This window comes from Callithrix jacchus, chromosome 9 (assembly GCF_049354715.1).
Source record: "Callithrix jacchus isolate 240 chromosome 9, calJac240_pri, whole genome shotgun sequence".
In the NCBI taxonomy this organism is placed as follows: domain Eukaryota; kingdom Metazoa; phylum Chordata; class Mammalia; order Primates; family Cebidae; genus Callithrix; species Callithrix jacchus.
The window spans coordinates 107,032,606-107,048,993 of record NC_133510.1 but is presented as its reverse complement, the minus strand read 5'-3'; the positions used below and the strand labels follow the sequence as shown (position 1 = coordinate 107,048,993).

General features: G+C 33.9%; 1 protein-coding gene across 4 annotated transcripts in view; it reads right to left on the bottom strand.

Annotated features, from left to right (window-relative positions):
• Positions 1–1,300: 1,300 nt before the first annotated feature.
• Positions 1,301–16,388, bottom strand: part of HCFC2 (host cell factor C2) — a 38,233-nt gene continuing 23,145 nt past the window's right edge. For 2 of the 4 annotated variants that reach the window (XM_035257432.3, XM_002752924.7), the window contains exons 10-15: positions 13,489–13,666; positions 11,493–11,696; positions 10,787–10,857; positions 8,737–8,874; positions 5,732–5,917; positions 1,301–4,876 (exon numbers count right to left, since the gene is read on the bottom strand). In XM_035257432.3, coding sequence (XP_035113323.1) covers positions 4,562–4,876; positions 5,732–5,917; positions 8,737–8,874; positions 10,787–10,857; positions 11,493–11,696; positions 13,489–13,666 — 1,092 coding nt within the window. In that variant the 3' untranslated portion in view covers positions 1,301–4,561. Of the gene's footprint in view, positions 4,877–5,731; positions 5,918–8,736; positions 8,875–9,520; positions 9,602–10,786; positions 10,858–11,492; positions 11,697–13,488; positions 13,667–16,388 lie in introns of all 4 variants that reach the window. The other 2 variants (XR_013522063.1, XR_013522064.1) reach the window with 2 other exon arrangements.

Below are 16,388 nucleotides of genomic sequence, written 5' to 3'. Positions count from 1 at the left end.
ACCTCAATCAAAGGCTAATAACCTCAAAATCCAGCAATGCCCATAACCTCATTAAAGGCTACAATCTTTCTTCTTTCATTCCTTTTTTATTTTTTTTTTTTAAACAAAGCCTGATCTAGTAGAAGGACCTTTTCAAATCAAATACCTTCTATACTAAACCTCTTATCCCAGAACTTCTCTCAAACTAATAGCAGGACAAGGTAAGACAAAGCTAAAGAGTTTATATTTCCTCCAGATACTTAGCAAATCTGCAAAAATCTTTCCTTTTCAAAGTCTCCCTCCCATTTTGACCCCTATTTAGAAGTGAGGACTGGGGAATATGAAGAAGTGTGAAGGTGACAATTTTCTTTACTCACTTGTTAAAATATTTAAGTACCAGTTAACTAGCCAGCTACCATGGAAGGGGTATAAAGACCTACTATCTAGCAGAGGGAGAGGGAAATGCTAGCAAATAGGGGCACTAAGATTTTAGACTGCTATGACAGAAGATGTAACAAAGGACAGTAGGAGAACAAAAAGAAGTGGTTAAATCTACCTGGTGGTGGAGTATGTCAGGAAAGATTTCTTCAGGTTGGCAATTTGGCTTGAATCTAGGAAAACAATGAATGGGGCCAGGTGGAGTAAAGAAGGGGACCACAGACAAGAGGAGGTGTGTAAAGATGGACAGAGAGCATGGTATCATAGACACTACAAAAATGAGGAAGTGCCAAGAGAGTGGACAAAAGTTTCAAATGGCAAGATTAAATATGATGAAAGAGTTCCCTGGATTTGGGAAATGGGAGATTACCCCTGAACTTTGCTAGAGAGCCATTTCAATGAAGTAGCAGGTCAGAAGTCTGGCTGCTGTGAATTTAAAAGGATGAAAAGAACAAAGAAAAATATTTTTGAGTAAACAAAAGACAACAAAAAAGGTGATGACAAGTTTACAGTATTTCTTGGAGCCATTTGCCTTTTTACTTTCAAGCATATTAGTTCAGGTATGACAAGGTTTACATAGGATTTACATTTCTATGAGAAAATGGCTCCCAACTGCCATCTTAAACACTTAACAACAAGTTTTTAAACACGATCCATTCTTAATTTAAAGGCTGCCTATATTATTTCAAACAATACAGGCAGCCTTTTAAATATATGTTTAATAATTATTAAACGTGTTAATTATTAAACATGTTTATTAAACATGTTACTATAGTTTAAATACTAAATGTTATTTTAAATATAAAATCAACATTTCTACAGATTTACTCTGCCATCACTAATTTTCTTTCATGTCCTTCAAAATAAATAACACCTGTAACTGTTTATAGTAGAAAAGGTGCTTTATTTTACATATCATTGGTACACAATACATAAAACTGCCTAAAATCAGTCTTGGAAAACACAACAGTCAGTCAGTTACACCTTAAAGGGTCAAAGATCAAGTCTATTTTGCAATCTACTTCATTTATGATCAAATGACTACAATTTTAAATACTAATAATCTCTTCAAATCCAATGTTACAAATGATTTTTATGTTACAAGGGCTGTAATTTTTTTAAATAAAAATATCTTTAACTATAGCAGACCTTATTTCTAATCAGAATGAATCTTTGCTAGTCTACAAGTCTTTGACATAATAGATCAACAGTTTCACCTTCCTATAGATAACTGTATGTAATTGAGTAATGAGGCAGGGGTCCTTCATACATGCAATCAGATTATTTCAATTAAAAAAATGCAGATAAAATTGTTTATATATATCCTATGTCTAATTAAGTTGACAAAGAAGTTTATTAAACTAAAATGAAGCCAATATGATATTTTAGAAAATATAATTCTGAGAGCATGCAGCATCAAAAATATTTTTACTACTTATGAGAGCCAGAGTTGCAGAACACAGAAGAGGACTGGCACAAAGGCTTGTTACATCTGAATTGCTTATCCAACCGGGAAGAATAAAGAAAGTAATTTAACTCAGTGCAAATCCTATGAAAAATATCTGCATGATATAGCCTACTGCTACACAAAGGGATCTTCACTTAGAAAATGTGCAAATCATAAGAAGCTAAATGCACTTCTCTTGCTGTTTACTCCAATTCTGTCTATTCATTGACACACACAGCTCTAAGATCTCTTAACTACCAATTTTGTCAAAGCCACGGATATTTCTTAATGGCATTTTTCAGTCACCAATCCCTTATCACAGAGATGAGTATGACTGGTGCTTAAGGTACAAATGCCAAAAAAAAAAAAAAAAAAAAAAAAGAATCAGGGCTAATTCTCAAGGCAAAAACATTTATAATTTTAACAAATCCCCCAGTATAGAAAGACTTCCTCCCTCTAAAAAGTAAGTCATATGTTAGAACCACAGGTTGAGAATCACCTCCTGGTTCAGAACACTGGAGAGTTTTAAGCAAAGTAAACTGAATCAAATACTAAATAGGTATAAATGTGCATACTCAAACAAATATTCTATCCTTTGCTTAAAATCAACTTATTCCTCATCATTAGAAGTGCTTCAAGATGCCTGTTGTTAATTAATGCAGAGAAGAAGAGGTTAAAAGCCAAACTTTTCCTATTAAAGCAATAGATCTTTAAAATAATTGGGCTTGAAACATACACTTTTAGTATAACTTTCCATTCTTATTCTTTTTATAATTAAGTATACACACATACACGACAAACCCTAATATTTAATATGTGCAAAATTGCTTATCACATATTTTAACTTTGGTTAAGTATTTGTTTAGCCAATATCAGACACATTACAGAAGCTAGACAAATGATTACAAATATAATAATGAGGTAAGTTAAAATTCTACTAGTGCAAAAAGCAAGCATATGCCAAAAGCAAAGCATATGAATTAAACAAATGCAGAATGAAGCTCTCACCAAGGGCGTTGCTGGGATAACAAACCAGAGAAGCTCCTTGTAAACATTGTAAAGTACACATTTAAAGAGTAAAGATTCATACAGCCACAAAAAGGTATTCTAACAACACCATAGTAGTGCATTTATTTTATCTTTAGAGTTTGGAAACCACTCATCATGTGTCTAACAATTTGCATATTTTCTTCAAGAGAAACTTAATTAATGAGACACATTAATTACAAATACTGTAGTATAAAAATCCCAGTTCTTTACAAAAATTATATATTAAAATATTCTATACACTTTAAATTAGTAACTGGAACACACATATATATCAATTCTGCACAATTAAATCCATCTTTGCTAGGGGGGTATTATACATGAAATTTGAGGACATAGCTACTCAGTCAACCTAAACTGGCATAAGGTTATATGATATTAAAAAAAGATAGAACTGTGCCCCTGCAGTTACTGAAGCTCTTAGTTTGAAATATCTTTTCTGCAATTATTGCTCTGTATATTAATTCCAGATTTAAATAGGCAGTGGAACCATGAAATTCCTAAAAGGTTTAAAACAAGTTAACCTATAGCAGAGTGTTTATTATGCCTATCTGTATCTTTAAGGTTGTAATGGAACCTGAGTTAGCTGTCTAATGCTTATATTTTCATAGTAAAAAAGTTTATACAATTTCAAGGTAAAAACAATGCAAAAATAAAACATTTAGAGCATTTACAAAAATCTTACAAATGTTTAAAACACTATTTTAAAATTTGTGTCCTGTTAAGGTGCCTGTTTCTTTCTGCAATAGGAGGATATATACTTTAATTTTGAATTTTATGAAGATTTTAATTTTAGCAAAAGTAAAATCAGGGCCATTAAGACAGATGAAAATGTTCAGGGATATACTTCTTCTACTAAAAACACAAGACTTTAGTGCTGAAAGTGACCTTAAAGGTAAACTGTTTTAACTCCCTCATCTGTTATGAGAAAAATGATGGCCAGGTAAGTTAAGTGCTTTGGCCAAAAATATATTCAAATATATTGGCGTGGTAGGAATCAAGGAAACTCATTGGTCTTTTTGTATTTTACCATAATTCTTGGAAAATAATAAAAATTCAAATGCAGTTTCTAAACTTGCCTCCTTCTTTTTTAATTTCTTAAGCTCTGTGCTAACTGTAAACAAAGAAAGGAATCAAATGACTACTGGAATTATTATAGTATCACACATATTATCCAAAAGAAGAGAGTCGTTAGAGGAACACTGCTCATACAGAATAAAGATAGAGGGAGTACTCAAAGATGGGCCATTTACATTATAGAGAACATTTACTATATAAGACAGCATAGCATACGACAGCCAGTTACTAGAATCATCTCAATAACTCTAGGATGACTGGGTTACATAGCCTTTATAAAAGATATTGGGGTAATAAAGCTTTCTAGCTTTTATCTTAATTTCACTGTTTTTCTTTATAAAAGAGCTATATCTGTAAGGAAAAACTCATATACTAATTTTCAGAAAGTCTTTGCTTCTTTTCTTTTATTTGGATCTAGAATTCAGCAAATACATTTTACGAACAATTTACAAACTCAAGTTCATAACTGCTGGAAATACAGTCAGAGAATACTCTTTTAAATGACAAATCTTTATAACCAGTTACTAATAAATAATCATCATCACAATAGATAGTTTCAGTAAAAAAAAAAATTCAATTTAAAGGTGCTTTCTTATTGTTACCTTGAAGCCACCGAACTTGTGTAGCTGGTCCATATCCCTTTTCATTCTTTGCTGATATCCTGAACACAATGGCAGGCCTGGATGTATAATCAATATGTGCATTTGCAAGTTGCCCAGCAGTTACTATACATGATGTCTTAAGACCACAATAAATCCTCATGAACACAAGTTGATTTGGATTATCTTGTATCTGTGATGTGCGGATAGCCAAGTAGGCCGAATATTCCAAAATATTTCCAGAAGGTGAAGTTGGAGGTTCCCAGGAAAGGTGGATACCTTCAACATTCTTGAAGAGTGGGGAAAAAACAGGTTAAAGATTCTTAAGTCTCCTCTGTTATCATTTATTATGTTGAGTCTATCTTTAGACTACAAAACGCTCATTTTTGCTAAAGTAATTGCATTAGATGTTAGACCTTTTATTACTGATTTTAAAACCTATCTCATTTGGATCTACAATGTTTAATTCATGCTTGCTTTTCAAAAAAGCATTTTACAGATGAGGAAACTGAGTCTAAGAGAGACTAAACACAACTAGGCTTAAATGTCTGCCTGTAATATCCCAAAACAGGGGTTTTTCTTTCCTAAATACAGACCTTTTCTTCTCTAGGGAGGAACAGGACATTAGGATAAAACATAATCCAGTTTTGAATGTTCTATTAAAATTCTCCAGCCAAATGTTTTTGTTCCATAATATCAAGAACAAATTTAAAAGCATACCAGATTTCTCTGCCTTTCTATGATTTGGATGCTGTCATTTTACTTGAAATCACATGGACACATAGAGGGAGACAACACAAACTGGGTCCTATCGGAAAGTGGAGGGTAGAAGGAGGGAGAAGATCAGGAAAAATAACTAATGAGTACTAGGCTTAATACCTGGGTGATGAAATAATGTGCACAACAAACCTCCATGACACTCATTTACCTACTCATTTGTAACAAACCTGCACATGCACCCCTGAACTTAAAAGTTAAAAAAATAATTGATTAGCAAAAGTTACTTTTTAAACTTTTAATCCATCCTTTTAGATATCTCTCATTTCATTAGATGTGAACAAGAATTTCTAAAATGACTGTTTACTTCACATATGAAATTTCAAATAATTTAAAATCACCAACAAGTCTTGACCCGATGTCTTACCTTTGAAATTCTGACTGCAGAAGGAGCTCCAGGAAAACCAGGAATACAAGTTTTAAATTCACTGATTTTGCTGAAAGGACCTATCCCACAACCATTGATTGCAGCAACCCTGAATCTGTATCCTGTGCCTGGAACAAGATCTTGTTTCTTAAGCAAGCTGTAGTCAGGTACATCTGCATTTCCTACCTAAAATGTAGTATATACAAAAGTCAAAGAAAAGATACAACTAATATTGTTAACATTTTAAAATTATTCAATTTTTATTCAACAAAAAAACTTTCAAAGAATAAATTGCAAAATAAATAAATTGCATTTTAAGGTTCTGGTTCACATTTATCTCCTTCTCTCTCACATAGAATGAACCCTCCAATAGAGAAGCAACTAAGTCCATAAATCTGTGATCCTTAACCAGAGGGAGCACTCTTTCCACTTGAGAATCACCGATTATACAGAGAAATGTAAGAGCATTCTGCATGTAAACAATGTGAAAGTAGAAAAAGGCTGACAACCACTATAAACAAAGTAACAATTATCTCATCATCATGTAAACTTTGAAGCAGCAAGCAATCTCAGAAGATAGGCTGTCAAATAATAGTTTGGCCAGGAACAATATCCTTTAGAGACAGGCAGGCAAGAATGACAGAAAAGGAGTGACTAGTAAGTAGTATAGAGTGTTTTAAAAAATCATTAGATTATATACTGGAGGTAGGAAGATAATAATGGCATTTACAACTTTCAAACAATTTTTACATATTCTCCCTAATTCTCCCAGTAAGACAGAGTGCCAATGTGTTACCCTACTTTAAGGGAGCTACATCATCTCTATTTTACAGATAAGGAAACTAAGTCAAAGAGAGATTAAACAAGTTGACTTTCCAAGATCACACTGCTGAATACTGGAACTAGTAATTAATTCAAACCTGTTTACCAGCTCTAAATTTTAGGCGATTTTTTTTTTTCTTTTAGGAAAAATCAGATAGCTACTTAGACACTTAGACACAGGCCCTTAGACACAGACATGTCTATATATATGAGATCCAAGTACAGTGAGAAATTTCAGTGGGCATAATACTAATTATTAACTAGAATTTCTATTTTTGTCAAGAATTAGAAAAATTCTGTATGAAAAAGAGGGATGGATACAAGGAGTAATAGTAAACTAAATATATATATATTTATGTTATAATCCCCATTTGTGCATATCTTCAGGAGATTCAAAATGAACATCTATTTCCTTGGCGATTCTCTCTCAGAAAGCCTTGACCTCTTGGCTCAAGTGATCCTCCTACCTCAGACTCCCAAGTAGTTGGGATCAGAGGCACGTACCATGCCCAGCAAATTTATTTTTTGTAAGACAGGATCTAGCCATGTTGCCCAGGCTGGTCTCGAACTCCTGGGCTCAAGCTCCTCCCACCTTGGCCTTCCAAAGTACTGGGATTACAGGCATGAGTCATTGCACCTGGCCTTCACACACACAAAAAAAATTCAATGTGCTTTGGACCTGTTATCTATTTAGTAATTCTTAGAAGGTTAAATGTATAATTTACATATATATATATAAAATATCTCATATATGTATATGAGGTCCTCTTTATAGGGTTTCTGAATTAAGGGAACATTAGATTGTATTGAATGGCATTATCAGGGCTTTTAGATTTTTTTAAATTTTAAAATCATGAATAAAATTTTTTTTCAATAGGAAAAAAACAGCTCCATTCTCTAGACACACTGGTTAACAAAATTAAGAGATATTTCAAAAAATTCTTATCTGTGCTAGATTATTTATGACTCAAAACCCGGCTCATTGGCTGGGTATAGTGGCTCATACCTGTAATCCCAGCACTTTGGGAGGCTGAGGCAGAAGGATCACTTGAGCCCAGGAGTTCTAGACAAACCTGGGCAACATGGCAAAACCCAGTCTCTACAAAAATGAGCTGATCAGGGTGGCTTGTCCCTGTAGTCCTAGCTACTCGGGAAGCAGAGGTGTGAGGATCCCTTAAGCCCAGGATGTTGAGGCTGCAGTGGGCTCTAATCACACCACTGCACTCCAGCCTGGATGACAGAGCAAGACCCTGTCTCAAACAAACAAACAACCCTTCAGCTCAGTGATTGTGTAAGGTTTTTTTTGTTTTTTTTGTTTTTTTTTTTAATTTAGAGATAGGTACTGTTATGTTGAAAGGCTGGAACACAGTGGCTATTCACAGATGCAGTCTTACTGCACTGTAGCCTCAAACTCCTGAGCTCAAGCAATCCTCCTGACTTAGCCTCCTGAGTAGCTGGGACTGCAGGCATGCTCCACCACACCTGGATCTAAGATTTTTTAAATGACATGTTTGTGATGTAGTCTATACAAAGGGCCTTAACAAAGAATACAATGTAACTTGGGGATATAATTTGATCTGTGTTCCCACCAAATCTCAGGTAGAATTGTAATCCCTAGTGTTAGAGGTAGGACCTGGTGGGAGGTGACTGGATTGTAGGGGCAGAGTTCTCATGAATGGTTTAGCACCATCCCCCCTTAGTATTATATAGTGAGTTCTCATAAGATCTGGTTTAAAAGTGTGTGGCACCTCTCCACCCTAACCCACTGCTCCTGTTCCAGCCATGTAAGAAATGCCTACTTTCCTTCACCTTCTGCCATGATTGGAAATTTCCTGAGGCCTCCCCAGAAGCTGAACAGATGCCAGCATCATGCTTCTTATATAGCCTATGGAACCTTGAGCCAATTAAACCTCTTTTCTTTATAAAATTATCCAGTCTCAGGTATTTCTCTACAGCAATGTGAGAACAGCCTAATACATTTGGTGTATAGAATTCACAATTATATAGATTGTAGGTGGATCCCAATTTTACTCATTCAAGTGACCAGAATCAGGGTTCTAAAAAAAAAAAATCTCATTCTCAATTATAATTATTTTTTCCTTTCCCTTTCTAAGTTTTTGGTAGAGAAAAATCTCATCCTTGAGGTTTATAATTCACAAGGCAGGAAATATATCAATACCTACCTTTGAGATGCTTTGTTTCCCTTTTGGCAGCAAATAAAACTGGCTCACCAAAGCTGTATTATTTTTAAAAATTCCCACATCACACCATTGTCGTTCTCCTCCTTTCATTGTGGCCACTGGATTTGAAGAAGTCTCTTTCTAATCACAGAGAAAGTAAATTTATGAAGACTCTTATTGAATATATGAAAAATTTCAATATTTAATAAGTTCATGCAGTGATCTACAAGTAGGTATTTGGATAAACACCACAACATTAACAACTCATAAGTAAATAAAGTCTTAACAGATTAGGTCAACTGACAGTGAAACAGGGATGCCAATTCAAACACATGAGTGACAGGCATTCTCCAAGTCAGTAGCTCTGTACTATCAACCTAGCTGGAGTTAGCATGCTTTCCAATCAGTGATATGTTAAAATGCCAGCTATTTTATAGAACATTGTCATTTCAGAGACTCTCTCAGAAAATGTAATTCCTTTAGTGTAACATTACAACTTGCTCCAGAAGGAGCAAATAAAAATTCATTCCAAGCTGGCTCATTTCTAGATCCAAAAACAAATAGCAAAAATTCAGTGATCTTTGCACTTGAAATACCTGTGATTCTCCAAACCTAAAAGGAGAAAAAATGTTCAAAACTAAAATGCAATTTGAATATACTTTAGTAATACTAAAGAGGAGTATATTAAACAGTTTTACATTTTTTATCCTGTTTTAAAACAAATAAACTTCCTCTACCTTAAGCTACTTTTAGTGGTAAGTGAATTATACTTATCCCTGGAACTAACCTTTTAAAGCCATCTTCTTATAAATGAGACACTGTTTCCAGAAGCTCAAAACAAATGTGCACTTCAGTTATTTATTTCTGTCTTAAATATATAACAGCAGAGGTACATGCTTATAATTCACATTTTTTTTAATATTTAGGCTATCACACATGACAAAGTGAGCTAACTAGAAGAGTTTTTAAAGTTAAAAAAAAGTAATAGCTTTAAACTTGTTTTCATTTCTTAAAGTTGTAAAAACTCTCTCCAACAACTTTTATAAAACAACTGGCTCCAACTCAAATAACAAATACAATTCTGGCTGATGCACGGCAAAACAGACTCAAGAGAAAAAAAACTCATTTTAGTAATCCTTCTCTGAGAAGAGTCTAAAAACACTAGGACTTAACATTCTGGAAAGATGAAAGCTAATAACGGTAAATATATGGTCAAAATCTGTAGAGTCATGATTGAAAGGAAATAAAAAGAGAATTCTTAAAGATTCTAAAAGTTAAATTTAGGTCAAATGAAAACTCTTGCTCACAGAAATAAAGTTGAAATTACTAATAAAAAATAACTAAAAAAAACTTCAAAGAGTATATATATGTATGTATTATCCTTATATTTATCTAATTAAGACAATCTTGGTATATTTGTAAGGCACTTTCCCGGCATTTTAAGTTTGGTGCCAGGCAGACCAAATTTGGCCTTATGTAAAATAACCAAATATCAGAGATTATTGGGCTACCCTACATTTATATCAATCCAGTATTGCAATATTCTGTTGTGTTTCTATTAAGTAGCTAGCAATACAGCCATTCAAGTTTTATGTTCTATAACACATCCTATCTTTTAACTATTAATGTAATTTACATAGATATACACATATATGTATGTATACATGCATATATACATATATACATTTCTGATTATAAAAATAACATTTCATTATAGAAAAATATAAAAAGTATAAAGAAGAAAGTAAAAATTATCTGTCCCCCACCTGGATTTTAGAGTGGTTATGTGTGGGTACATGTGAGAGTATAAATATATGAACTACATGTATTTTTTAACAAAATTGGGAACACAACACTTATGTTGTTTTTTACAGAGCATTTTCACTAAAAAGTATACTGTGAATATTTTCCATTTCAATCATTTATTTCTAAATTTATGTCGATTCATTAATGAAACCTAAGAATCTTTCAATGAAATTATTTAGAAGTTGCTCAGCATTTAAAAGTACATAATCATGTGTAAACATGCATCATCACCAGGTCATGTACTTACAAAAAACGGTGTTGCGGTAGCATGCGTCTCTACACGGCTGATCTTCGTTGCAGGCAGTGCATATTCATCAACTAAAAATTAAACAATCAGATAAGACTTACATAATCACTTATCAGACAGATACATTAAAATATAATTTTTAAATATATATTTAACATCCCCAATCTGTAAACTCAAAAATGGCTAAGACAGCAACTTTTATGTTATGTGCATTTTATCACAATAAAAAAAACAGCCGGAGGGTATTATGCTATTATTTACAATAAGTAGTAATATTGACCCTTTAACTCAAAATAATTCATATACTTCATTTTTCAAGGGTTTGATGACTAGCTAGAACTTCAGAGAATGTTTACTGAAGATGCAATACAATTCCTATTATAAAAGAATAAGAATTTGTCAAATTAGAAATCAAGCAAGTTGGAATAATTGTTAATACACAGTCTAGAACTAATCTTGTCTAAAAAAAAACTTTGCTAAATGTATTCACAGTAGGAAAGACACATTCTGACTGGATTTCAATAGTGTGCACTAGTCTAAATGTTTTATGCAAAGAATATTTTATAAAATAATTTTAACTGAAATGTTTTATCTGTTTACATATGATTCATTCCAAGATGATGCAATTCCCATCTAAGACAAGTAAGTCTGATGAATTTATATACATAAATGGTTCAAAATACAGTATGTGAAACACATTTCAAACCTTCAGATTTGGTACTGAATGTTGTTAGTGAAGTTTCATCTTTAACAACTGCCCCATTTGTACTGGATGATTCAGTTTTAATGGTCTGCTGGGTTACCATAATTTGTGTGCTGGAAACAGTACTGGATACAGAAGTTTCAGGAATTACTGTTCTTACATCCAGGCAACTACTTAGAACACCTACATTTGCTGAAGAGTGAGGACCTAAAATAAAAGGGAAAAGGTAATTATTAATACGATATCTGCAGATAGTTGTTGTGTCTTATAGTTCTTGTCATATGATTCTTTGCACTTTCAGTTTTACAATCATACATGAGCACCACAAATGGCATTAGTATGAATTAGCCATTAGGCATAAAATGTTTAGAAAAATAAAGTGCATTATATCCCTAATGGATATCTAACTTTTTACCTTCCTCGTTCATTGCAAACATTGAACTATTGGTCTCAACTTTCCACTAAATCATAGATCAAATGGCTTTGCCCTTCATTTCAGGAAAAAAAAAATTAGAGGTCATTCAGCTAGAATTATCTCAATTTTCTGCCTTCTCTGGCCACAAACTGGAATTGTACTAATAACTGTGCTCATCCTTCCTGTCTTCTTTTCCATTGCAGAAGATACACTGACCTCTCTCCTAAAAAATCTGAATGTATTTTCCCGTATTCTTGGTCCCATTCCTTCCCCTATGTGTTGGGACCTTCATTCATCAATCATTCCTCTCTCTTCAGGGTTTTCAGATTCTTTGCCAGTAGTTTTTGGCCCTTGGCCCATAAACATCACCAAATCTCTGAAGCAAACAACAAACCTCTTTGTTTACCCAACAATTTCCACCAATTACCCTCTCCCCTTACTAATTCCCTTCAGAGTAGTTAATACTTCCTTGATCTCCCCAAAATTTGGTTTCTAGCACACTACTCTAATAAAATAGTCCTGGCAAACATCAATGATTTCTAGGGGATATTTTTAAATTTTCATTTACTTGACTTTTCTGCAATGTAAACAATGCTGACCACATACTCCTTTTTGAAGCTGTTTTTTTTATCTATGACATATAATTCATTCATTCCACAACATGCCTCATGAACTTAAGCCTTCTTCTTGTCGCCCTTTAGATATTTTTCTGTGTGTTAAATACCATTCATAAATCCATACATATGTTCAGGCATGGTACCACATGCTAGGAATCTAGCAGTGAACAAATCAATGAGATTCTTGCTCTTTTGGAGATTACATTTAAAAACTCTAAATTTCTAAATTTATATTTCTAGCCTAGAACTGCCTTCTACCTAAGTATCCAGCTGTCCATTAGAAATCTTTACCAGTATATTCCTGAAGTGCCTCAAGAACAGAATTTAAATTTGAACCTATCTTTTCCAAAATCTGTTCTTACTCCGTACTTCCTAACTTGATAAAGATATCACTGTCTTCATGAAGAGTATCATTGATGAAGTTTCATTATCTATTCTCATGGCCAACCCAAAAAACTGGGAGTCATATTCAACTCATTTTTATTTCTCATATACAACCAGTTGTCAAGTCTAATAGATGACACCTTCTAAAAGTCTTTTTTTTCCTTTCATTCTTTTCTAAAAGTCTTTTAAATGAAGAATTCCCTGCTTTCCATTTCAGACACTGCTTTAGTCTCTATGTATCTCCTGGAGTCAGCCACTTCTTTAGTCTCTGTGTATCTTCTTGAGTCCTAAAAGAATCCCTAACGAGTCTCCTAATCATTTCCAATTATAGTTCTTCCTGATGGTGAGGCTATCCTTAAAAAAAAAACAAACCTTGCCTCATTTAAATTCCATAGCTCATAACTAATCATTACTATTCAGGTAACTGCTTATTTAGTATTTTAGCATCATTCTAACCAGGTTGAATATGATAGTTTTTTGCTATTAGGAAAATGAATCAAAACTGTACATTTACTTTTTCAATGACTATTAAATTCCCTACTGATTTTAAAAAAAGCTTTAGTTTAAAATGTCAGTCATATACCTTCATTTTTCCTTAGCATATCCACCATACAACTATTATGATTAGAAGCATTAGATGCCAAGGATGGATATAAAATGGCATTAGAATCCGTCAGTGCTTTAAAGTCTGGTTTGTTTTTCACTGAAGTTTCTTTCATGGCTGTTTGTTCAGTTTTTGCACTGTTTACTGTATCACTGATCTATAAGAAACATAACAGATTACTGAAGTAAGCAACAGTCAATGAAATAAGAATACATGTAAAAAGCAAGCAAAACAATTTACAATTTAAATATTTTTTATTAAAATATAAAACACCTACAAATTACATTATTAATTTCTACAGGATTATTTGTTAATTTTATAATACTTTTTAAGAAAACAATTTCTTTTCACTTAATTTCCATGCTCAAAAGATCAGTTTTGAAGAGGAAAGGGGGAGTATATTTTGAGGAAAAATATCTACATTTTTATAGGTGGTAGCTAGTATCACAAGCAAATACAAATATAACATAGAAGAGAACACAAAAGCTACTGAGTTTAATACTCTGGTCAAATTTTCTTAAAGGGCAGACACGTATACTAAAAATATGATAAAAGTAAAATCTCAGCTATAAGGAATCTTCAAGCAAATAAACTATTCTGTACAACTGAGTTTTCCATATAAAGATTTTATACATATACATATAATTATCCTATATCATTATGTATTTTGGATAAGAATCTCCCTAATTATCTTTTTCTTAGCCTTCTTAAATACATTATAATAAACACATTTAAACTTAAAAAAAAAAAAGTATTACTATTTTTTTCTTGAGATGGAGTGTCACTCCTGTTGTCCAGGCTGGAATGCAATGGGGCAATTTCAGCTCACTGCAACCTCCATCTCCTGAGTTCAAACAATTCTCCTGCCTCAGCCTCCTGAGTACTGGGATTACAGGTGCCCACCACTACGCCTGGCTACTTTTTTGTATTTTTCGTATAGACAGAGTTTCGCCATGTTGGCCAGGCTAGTCTCAAACTCCTGACCTCAGGTGATCTACCCACCTCAGCCTCCCAAAGTGCTGGGGTTACAGTGAGCTACCACACCCAGTCTATAAAAATTATTATTTTTTACTTGTTTGAGACAGGGCCTTTCTCTGTTGTCCAGGCTGGACTGCAGTGGTGCGATCACAGCTCACAGCAGCCTCCACCTTCCAAGCAATCCTACTGCCTCAGCCTCCCAAGTAGCTGGGGCTACAGGCATGCACTAGCATGCCCAGTTAATTTTTCTATTTTTTGTAGAGATAGGGTTTTGCCATGTTGTCAAGGCTGATCTTGAACTCCTGTGCTGAAGGATCCACTGCCTCAGCCTCCCAAAATGTTGGGATTACAGGTGTGAGCCATCAGTGTGAATATCAGTTATTATACCTATAGGTCTACTGAACCATGAAAGTGACCTGGCTTCACTCAAATACCCTAATATTGTTGTTCTTTCCGATTACCTATTTTAATTGTTACTTTTCTGTCTCTATTTTTATTGTCAACTCATAATTTTACATGGCTCTGAGGATACTTGTCTATACTATGCCCTGTGCTTGCCCTTAATTGGTGGTGGTACTGTTTATAAGTGATGATGATGATAGCCACAACTGTTATACCAGGCATTGTGGCATGCAGTGTAACACACACAGACACACACACACACACACACATATCCATAAACTCTGGATCTTACTTAATCTTCACAAGAATCCTATTAGTAAGATAATTTGACCCTTGTTTTATAGATGAAGTAAATGATACTCACGGAACTTAAGTAATACACCTACAGTCAGGTAGCAAGTAAGTAACAGCTAGAATTCCAAAATCCTTATGTCTTGACTGTGCTTTTTGCTTAAAATCAGATACTCAATCTAACTGGAATTTTATAAAATAAGTATAAATAAATCCTGAGAATTTTCACTAAACATGGTAGACTAAACACATTTGCTTCAGGAGATTTCTCCAAAACCCAATTCGAATGATAAAACAGGAATTTTTAAAAGTATGAAGATATAACCTTTAAGGAAAAAAAAATGGCAGAAGAGAGAAGAGTGGGTAAGATGTAAAACGGAAAAGCTGGAGCTAAGAGCCTTCTCCTAAGTGAAAAGTCACAAAAATGTGGCCCGTTTGTGCCCCAGGGGCCAGGGCAGTGATGGCAGAGGTGCAGAGTACAAGAAAACGCTGGAGGCTTGTCACACAGAAGCCTGTTTTAAGAAGCTTTGTAGCCCTAGTTCTGTTCTCCCTGTATACCAAGCCAGAGAAATTCCTCTCCTCCATTCTAGCTGAAGATGGGAAATGGGTAGAGAGGTTGAAATGTGAATCTCTAGACTATTCTACAGTATCCCTCAAGTGATACAAGTATGAGAATGATACAAGTATGGGGAGAGGCGCCCATACTAAAAATAGGAATTAAGTGAAAGTCTAAATGCTGAACAGAAAGATACCTTTCCTCTAATCCCCTTACTAAGCTCCCAGAATTCTGACAGTCAGGCTCATAACCCTGAAGCAAGAGGTTGGAGAATTCTCAGAGGAAACTAATTGGTCTAAGAAAAAAGAGCCACAGAAACCGGTATTTGTTGGTCCCCGCCCACTTACCCTTGTTAAGGTTTACTAAATAACAAGCCACACCCACATACATAGGCCGTCCAGGCTCTTTCTTAAAGCCTCACTTTAAACACAAAGGGAAAGGCCAAGCATCACTAGACACTTGATGACAACCTCTAATGTGGAAGTCCAAGATTAAAATACATTAAAAAAAATTAAAAGGAGCTTTAAAAAAAGAACTATAACAAAGAACGGACTAAAACTCCAAAATTTTAAAACATAATTCTTGAAGAGAGAAGGAAAGATATTATATTTATGAAACAAGAATAGGGTGCTATAACAGAAATAAAGACTAA